General features: G+C 44.1%; 1 protein-coding gene across 1 annotated transcript in view; it reads right to left on the bottom strand.

Moving 5' to 3' along the window:
- The window catches only part of LOC103198683 (cytochrome P450 3A24-like), a 33,117-nt gene that overhangs the window by 16,150 nt on the left and 7,506 nt on the right, over positions 1 to 9,461 (bottom strand). Inside the window, exons 3-5 of the mRNA XM_007942868.1 lie at positions 5,771 to 5,864; positions 5,024 to 5,076; positions 2,110 to 2,209 (exon numbers count right to left, since the gene is read on the bottom strand). Coding sequence (XP_007941059.1) covers positions 2,110 to 2,209; positions 5,024 to 5,076; positions 5,771 to 5,864 — 247 coding nt within the window. The remainder of the gene's footprint in view (positions 1 to 2,109; positions 2,210 to 5,023; positions 5,077 to 5,770; positions 5,865 to 9,461) is intronic.

Raw genomic sequence — 9,461 nt, 5'->3', positions numbered from 1 at the left:
AAATCACTACTCCAAGAAACCATAAGAAATCTACATAAATGGAAGAACATACCATGCTCATGGATAGAAAGATTGAACATTGTGAAAATTCAATACTACCTAAAGCAATCTATACATTCAATGCAATCCCAATCCAGATCACATCAATAGTTTTTAAGGATATGGAAAAACCAATCACTAATTTTATATGGAAAGGAAAGAGACCTTGAATAAGCAAAGCACTGTTGAAGAAGAATAAAGTAGGAAGTCTAACACTGCTGGATCTCAAAAGGTACTGTACAGCCACGGTAGTCAAACCAGCCTGGTACTGGTACAACAACAGACACATAGACCAGTGGAACAGAATTGAGAACCCCAAAATAGATCCATCAAGCTATGGTCAACTGATTTTTGTCAGAGGGCTGAAATCCATTAAATAGGGAAGAGATGGTATCTTTAACAAATTGTTGTTGTTATGTGCCGTCGAGTCGGACCTGACTCATAGCGACCCCTCCTTGGGTTTCCGAGGCAGTATCACTACGGAAGTAGATTGCCCCATCTTCCTTCCAAGGGGTAGCTGGTGGGTTTGAACCACCAGCCTTCTGGTTAGCAGGCAAGTGCCTTAGCCACTATGCTACCAGAGCTCCCCTTTAACAAATGGTGCTGGCAAAACTGGATATCCATTTGCAGAAAAATGAAACAAGATCCGTACCTCACACTATACACAAAAACTAACTCCAGATGGATCAAAGACTTAAATGTGAAACCTAAAACTATAAAGTTCCTCAAGGAAAAAATAGGGGGAAATTTAGGGGCCCTAATTTATGGCATAGGAGCTCTGGTAGCATAGTGGCTAAGACACTTGCCTGCTAACCAGAAGGCTGGCAGTTCAAACCCATCAGCCTCTCCTCGGAAGGAAGGCTGGGCAATCCTACTTCCATAGTGATACAGCCTCAGAAACCCAAGGAGGGGTCGCTATGAGTCGGGGCCGACTCGATGGCACATAACAGCAACAACAATTTATGGCATAAATAGACTGTCAAGCATAACCCAAAATTCACAGACAGCTGAAGATAGAGTAGATGAATGGGATCTTCTCAAAATTAAATTTTTATGTGCTTCCAAAGACTTCCCCAAAAGAGTCAAAAGAGAACCTACAGATTGGGAAAAAATATTTGGCAATGACATATCTGACAAGGGACACTCAGCATAATGTCTGAATTTTATAATTTATAATTAAATTTTATAATCTCTAAAATTCATAGAAAACTCCAGCACCTCAACAAAAAAAAACACAAACTATCCAATTTAAAAATGGACAGAAGACATGAATAGACACTTCACCAAAGAGGATATTCAAGCAGCCAGTAGATACTTGAAGAAATGCTCACAATCATTAGCCATCAGAGAGATGCAAATCAAAACAACAATGAGATACCATCTCACCCCAGCATGAATGGCAAAGTTCAACAAGACAGAAAATAACAAATGTTGGCAAGGATGTGGAGAGATTGGGATTCTCATACACTGCTGGTGGGACTGTAAAATGATACAACCACTGTGGAAAGCAGTATGGTGATTCCTTAAAAAGTTGGAATTAGAAATACCATTTGGCCCAGCAATCCCATTACTAGGTATGTTTCCTAAAGTGAGAGCCAGGACAAGAACAGACACATGCACACCCATGATCATTGCAGCATTATTTACAATAGCAAAAATATGGAAACAACCTAGATCCCCATCAACAGAACGGATAACCAAACTATGGTGCATATGCACAATGAAATACTGTGCAACACTAGAGAATAATGTAGAATCTGCAAAACACTGCATAACATGAATGAACTTGGAGGACATTCTGCTGAGTGAAGTAAATCAACCAGAGAAGGACAAATATAGTATGAGTTCATTATTGTAAAAAGTCAAGACAAAGTTTATATATGTAAGGGAACTTTTTTTGTTGGTTACTAGGGGTGAGAGGGGAGAGGAGAGAACATTGCAAAAAAAAAAAAAATTGACGCATGTCACTTTAGTTTCGTGTATTTCACTGTATATAAATTATATTTCAATACAATGTATTAAAAGAAAGAAAGAATACACACGGAGAAGTACATTTGCGTTGGAACCTACCCTTCGGTTGGTAAAAAGGGTGTAGCACTCCTTGACCAGAACCGTCTTGATGAGGGCAGGATCCAGGATGGCCAGGAGGGGCTGTCTGCCTTCAAAGAAGCTGTTGCAGGCACCACCACCCAAAACAAAACACAACAAGAGGTTAAAAGACAGACTGTCTCTCTGTTTGCTTTTCAGTGGAACAATTCAGTGATATCAACCCCATGAATGATGCTCTGTGACCAGCACTGGTCAAGGCTGCCACTGTCCATCAGCTTAATCAGAAACTCTCCTCCCTCCATGACAGCCTGTTGTTGGGGTTGTTGTCTTGTCGATTCCGAGATGTGTGACCCACGTGGGACAGAGGACAGTTAGTTCACAGGGTGTTATTGGCTGTCATCTTTATGTAAGCAGATGGTCAGCCTTTCTTCATGGTGCTGCTGGCCAGGTTCAAGCCACCGACTTCTAGTTGACAACTGTGCACAGACTGTTGGCACCAGCCGGGGACACCACGGTAAAGTGTGGCCTTCCGGCCTCCAAAAAAGGTCTATTCTCAACCCTTCATGTGAGCACGATCACCCAGTATTTGTCCTTTTGGGATTCACTTATTTCACTATTAAAAAAACATTCCCCAAACTGGTTTCCTGGTCAGCAAGCTCGGCCTTTGGGTTATTTTCTCTCTAGGAACTTTATCATTAAGCACTCCCCCTTCTATTTTTCCCTGATGGCATAAATGAAGATCTGAGTGTCTCACACAAGGATAGCGCCTTCCCTCCTCTCCCGCTCCCACTATCTCACACCTAAGGAGCTCTGCTGACATGTTGGGTAAGACATTTGGCTGCTAACCAGAAGGTCTGCGGTTCAAACCCATCAGCTCATCTGTGGGAGGAAGATGAGACAATCTGCTTCCATAAAGATGTAAGCCTTGGAAACACAACGAAGCTCACTATAAGTTGGAACTGACTTGATGACAGTGGGTTTGGGTTTTTCTTTCTTTTTCTCCCCACTCTTTCACACCAACTCATTGCTTAGTTTCTTATCAAGCATCCTGTCTTTCAGCCATGTTGAAATCCATTGTCCTTATTTTACAGGGAATATTCTGGAGCCTTTCTCTCATGGAGCTTGGGGACATGCAATCTTAAGGGTTCTGTTTGAATCAGTGTTGATGAGTGTGATTACCACCACCCAAAATGAGAGCCAGAACATCCCCTCACCCATCTCTCCACCCCAAGACCACACTGAGTGAACAGGCATACCTTGGAGATATTGTGGGTGTGGTTCCAGAATACTACAATAAAACGAGTCACAAGGATTTGCTGATGTACCAGTGCATCTGAAAGTTATATGTACACTCTGCTGTAGTCCATTAAGTGTGTCAGACCGTGATGAAAAAGTTTGAAGTATTGTGAGAATGACCAAAATGGTACACAGAGACACAAAGTGAGCACACGCTGTTGGAAAAATTACTCCAATAGACTCACTCAACACAGGGCTGCCGCAGATCTTCAATTTACGAAAATCATAGTATCTGCGAAGTGCAATAAAGCAAAGAGCAATAAAACGAAGTGTGCCCATATTCCTCACTCTTAGCATACTTTGTCCAGGATGTTGGTGAGACTCCTGACTCTGGTGTGAGTGTCGATAGCTTGTTCCTTCTTATTGCCAAGTAGTGAGCATTTATTGCCAAGTAGTGAGCATTCCATGCTATGGATGTACCACCATACATTTACCCATGTAGTGTCGACGAGCATGTGGACTGTGAATAAGGATACTGCTATGGATTGAACTGTGTCACCAGAAAGACCAATTGAAGTCCTAACCTAGCCCTGGTGAATGCAAACTTATCTGGGTCAGTTAAATTGACAAGGTCCAACCAGAGTAGGGTGGGCTCTAGTCCCATCTGGTTGAGTCCTATAAAAGGAAGACCAGGGGACAGAGTGACATGGGAAGACACCATGTGAAGGTACATCTACAAGCATTGGGAGAGCAAGGATTGCCACTAGAAGCTCTGAAAGCGGCCTGGGACAGGTCCTCTCTCAGGGCCCTCAGAAGGAATCCACATGGTCAATATGGTCATTTGGACTTCTACCCTCCAGAGAAGATAAATGTCTCATCTTTAACCAATTTTATTTTTGGTATTTTGATATGGCAGCCCTTGGAAACTAAGACAGCTGCCATGAACGTTCTAGTATGAGTCTCTTTGTGGACACGGTTCATTTCCCTTGGGCTAATATGTAGGAGCGGAATTGCTGAGCCACAGGGTAAACGTGCCTTGACCTTTATGACAACACTGTCACACCGTTCTTCAGGTGGTAGTGCCATCTTACACTCCCATCGGCACTGATGAGAGTTCCAGTTGCTGCACATCCTCACGACGTATTCATCAAGACCCTGCTCTGATATGAGCTCCTCTGGGAAGATCTGGGAGGGCTGAGTCCTTGTCCTTTGCTTCATTCAGGACCCCGAATGCATAGTCACTACCCAAATACTTGCAGATTAATTTTCCAGTTGACTAACCCAAACCAAACCCATTGTCACCAAGTCAATTCTGACTCACAGCAACTCAACAAGACAGAGGAGAACTGCCCCAGAGACTGCCCCATCTTCCTCCTGCAGGGAGGCTGGTGAGTTTGAACAGCCAACCTCTTGGTTACCAGCCAAACACTTAACCACTGCACCACTATGGCTCCTTCAAGTTGACAAGAATACTGAAATGCCTCCAAATCCACTATAGAAATGTCCAGTTTTAAAGGTCAGGGTGTTAGACAACAAAGATGACAGTGGATGCTGTGGCCTCACTGCCTATGTCCAGGTTTGATGATGGGCTGGACTCATAGTTATGGTACTGTCCCAAGAGAAGGCACCAACCTGCCTGAGTCCATCACCAATAAGATACGTTGTGGGAATGGGAGGGGCTTAACTGTGAGATACTTACCCCCACATTTTGCCATATTTCTTAGAACATTCCAGGTCAAATTCAAAAAGTCCCTGTAAAAGAAGAAAGTCTGTTAGACCAGTGATAACAGGATTGTCCATAGAACACTGTGTGGTTACTGCTTAGCCACCGAAAGGGCTCTTCTCCATCACCCAGGCTGTAGTTTCCCAAAGTGTACGCAAGATTATTTGCTTGGTACCTGCAAAAGTGTATGTTATGTTGACATTAGGGTACACCACACACAATGCCAGATTCTGATACATCGTTTTTGAATCCTGATCGACATGTTAAGGTAAGAGGGTATGAGCTTATACAGGTCATACTATGAGGCTGGCTGTCATGATCACTTGACTGAGTGTTCTAGGTGGTTCTTGTCTTGTAAGCATCGGTGTGTGTCCTTCAGTGATCTGGTGACTGTTAACAGTCACGAATACTTTTTTAATACGAGTTCATACTAAGATTTGCTCCCAGCAAATCCCAAAAGAAAAACCCCAAAACCCCGTGGTGAGCATCCATCTGGTGAGAAATTGGTCGTCCCACCTTCACTCAGCCCCTCAGCCCCTCTCCTGTGCAGACTGTAAATGACAGGGCTCTCAGCCTTGCCTGGGGTCTCCTTACAGCCCTCCTTCCTCCTTGTCTTCCTGACTCTACCTCTTCACTTCAAGACAGAGGGAAGAAGAGTTAGAATCAGTCAAACAAGCCAAGAGATTCCAGGCTCTGGGGAAAAGGGCTCAGACACACACTCACCTTTCGATATTCCAAAAATGTCCCAAAGAAAGGCAGAGGCCTGGGTCCAGGGATACCCAGCTTCTTAAACAAGTTATACGGCCATATTCCATACCTGTGATGGAGACAGAGGGTGAAGGGAAGGTGCTCGGTCCAGTAAAACTTTCTGCCGTGATGAGAGTGCTCCATAGCTGTGCTGTCCAAGATGGTGGCTACTTGCTACATGCAACTACTGAACACTTGAAATGTGGCTGGTGTTACCGGGGATGTCAGTCATTGAAGGGCTAGTTCCTTTGTCAAATGGGCCAAAACCTCCCTTCCATCCACCCGCCTCATGTCTTCTTTTGCAGAAGTCATTAGAGAAGGGGAGTCCTTGGGTGGTGAAAACAGTTAATGTGCTCAGCTGCTAGCTGAAGGGCTGGGGGTTCAAGTTTCCCCAAGCGTGTGTCAGAAGAAAGGCCTGGTGATCTACTTTACAAAAATCCACCATGGAGACCCCCTGGAGTACAGTTCTACTGTGACACGTGTGGGCCACCATGACATGGAATGCCAATCGCAACTGGTCTCAACAAGAGAAGGATCTGTAGACGTGGTAGAAGTTCATATGGATGCTGAGTGATGAACAAGGTTTGAACAAGAAAAGGCAGAGCCACCTAGGAGATGGCACGGGGCAGGATGCGTGTTGCCTGGAAGAGTTCTTGGCAGTCATTGAACTGAATCACCTGCCCATGGCGATGAGGAGTCCTTGATTCTAAAGGAAGCCTGAATCCTGCGGGCAGAGAAAAGCCTACAAGGTCTCGTGTACAGAAGCTTAGCGTGCCATGTGTGACCCTATGTACATAAGGTTCTTGAAATGATAAAATTACTGAGATGAAAAACAGATGTGTTTCCTAATTCCAGGGGGTGGGGGTGGCTGTGAGGAAATCACAGGAGGGGATTTTGTGTTGAGGGACCAGTTGTGTATCTCGACAGTGGTGGGGGTTCCAAGAATCTCCATGTGAGGTACCACCACTCATCTGTCAGGTTGTCGTACTGTGGTGGCTGGCATGTTGCTGTGCGGCTGGAGGCTATGCCACTGGTATTTAAAATACTAGCAGGGTCACTGTGAGTGACAAGTTTCAGCGGCACTTAGAGACTAGGACAGACTCAGAAGAAGGAAGAAGCTATCCATTTCTCAAAGAATTGGCCAATGAATAGCAGTGAAACACTGTCTGATATATTACTGGAAAACTTTGTGAATAGCCCTGAAATATTGTGTGATATAGTGCTGGAAGATGAGTCCTTCAGGTTGAAGGGCACCCAAAATACAACTGGGGAAGAGCTGCCTCCTCAGAGTAGAGCCAACCTTAATGATGTGGATTGAGTAAAGCTTTCTGGACCTGTTTGCTGATGTGGCATGACTTAAAATGGGAAGAAATAGCTGTAAACATCCATTAATAATCAGAACATGGAATGTACAAAGTATGAATCTAGGAAAACTGGAAGTTGTCAAAAATGAGATGGAATGCATGAAGATTGATATCCTAGGCATTGTTGTTGTTGTTGTTATGTGCCGTCGAGTCAGCCCTGACTCATAGCGACCCCTCCTTGGGTTTCCGAGGCAGTATCACTACGGAAGTAGGATTGCCCAACCTTCCTTCCGAGGAGTGGCTGGTGGGTTTGAACCGCCAGCCTTCTGGTTAGCAGTCAAGTGCCTTAGCCACTATGCTACCAGAGCTCCTAGGCATTAGTGAGCTGAAATGGACTGATTTCAGCCATTTTGAATCAGACAGCCATCTGATCTACTATGCCAACCAAACTGCCATGGAGTCATATCTGACTCACAGCTACTATTCCTCGGGTTTCTGAGGCAGTATCACTACAGAAGCAGATTGCCCAACCTTCCCTCCAAGGAGTGGCTGGTGGATTTGAACCACCACCCTTCTGGGTAGCAGTCAAATGCCCTAGGCACTAGGCTACCAGAGCTCTATGCCAGGAATGACAAATTGAAGAGGAATGGTATGGCATTCATTGTCACAAAAATGTTTGAAGATCTATCCTGAAGTACAATGCTGTGAGTAGTAAGATAATATCCATATGCCTACAAGGAAGACCAGTTAATACTACTGTTGTTCAAATTTATGCCTCAACCACAAAGCCAAAGATGAGAAAATTGAGGATTTTTACCAGCTTCTGCAGTCTGAAATTGACCAAACATGTAATCCAAATGTATTGATTATCACTGGTGATTGGAATGCAAAAGTTGAAAACAAAGAAGAATCACCAGTAGTTGAAAAATATGGCCTTAGTGATAGAAATGACACCAGAGATTGCATGATAGAATTTTGCAAGACCGATGACTTACTCATTGCAAATATCTTTTCTCAACAACACAAACAGCAGCTATACACATGGACTTCACCAGATAATGTACATAGGAATCAGATTGACTACATCTGTGGAAAGAGGTGATGAGGAAGCTCAGTACCTTCAGCCAGAACAAGGCCAGGATCTGAGTGTGGAACAAACCATCAGTTGCTCATATGCAACCTCAAGTTGAAACTGAAGACAAAACAAGTCCATGAGAGCCAAAATATGACCTTGATTATATCACGCCTGAATTTCGAGAGGGGCTGTGGTGGTGTAGTGCCTACGGCATTTGACTGCTAACCAGAAGGTTGCAGCAGTATATTGACAGAGAACTTCCAGAAATACAGGCTGGATTCAGAAGAGGACATGGAACAAGGGATATCATTGCTGATGTCAGATAAATCTTGGCTGAAAGTAAAGAACACCAGAAAGACACGTACTTGTATTTTATTGACTATGCAAAAACATTTGATTGTGTGGATCATAACAAATTATGGGGAACATTGAGAGGAACAGGAATTGTGGAACACTTGATTGTGCTCACACGGAACCTGCGCACAGACCAGGAGGCTGTTCTAACCAAACAAGGGGACACTGCATGGTTTAAAATCTAGAAGGGAGTGCGTCAGAGTTGTATCCTTTGATCATTCTTACCCAATCTGTATGGTGAGCAGATAATCCAAGAAGCTGGATTATGTGAAGAAGAATGTGGCATCAGGATTGGAGGAAAACTCATTAACAACCTGCGATACACAGAGGACACAATTTTGCTTGCTGAAAGTGAGGATGACTTGAAGCACTTACTGATGAAGACTGAAGATGTTGGATTACATCTCAACATAAATAGAACAAAAATCCTCACAACTGGACCTATAAGCAGCATCATGATACGTGGAGAAAAGATTGAAGTTGTCAGAGTCCATATTACTTGGTTCCACAATCAACACCCGTGGAAGCAGCAGTTAAGACATCGGATGTGTTGCCCAGGGCACATCTGTTGCACAAGACATTTTTGCTAAAGAGCAAAGATAGTTCTTTGAAGACTAAGGTGGCCTGACCCAAGCCATGGTACTTTGAATCGCCTCATATGCATATGAGAGCTGGACAATGAATAAGGAAGACCAAAGAAGAATTGATGCTTTAGAGTTGTGGTGCTGGCGAAGAATGCTGAAAGGACCATGGACTGCTAAAAGAACTAACAGGTCTGTCCTGGAGGAAGTGCAGCCAGAATGCTCCTTGGAGGGAAGGATGACCAGACTTGGTCTCACCTGCTTTGGCCATGTTGTCAGCAGGGGCCATTCCCTGGAGAAGGATGTCATGCTTGGTAAAGTGGGGGGTCAACGAGGAAGGGGAAGACCCTCAA

The sequence above is a fragment of the Orycteropus afer genome, unplaced genomic scaffold, assembly GCF_000298275.1.
Source record: "Orycteropus afer afer isolate SDZICR_OR568_19922 unplaced genomic scaffold, OryAfe1.0 scaffold00006, whole genome shotgun sequence".
Taxonomy (NCBI): Eukaryota; Metazoa; Chordata; class Mammalia; order Tubulidentata; family Orycteropodidae; genus Orycteropus; species Orycteropus afer.
Note: the sequence above shows the minus strand (reverse complement) of the source record. Positions and strands in the feature narration are given on the sequence as shown.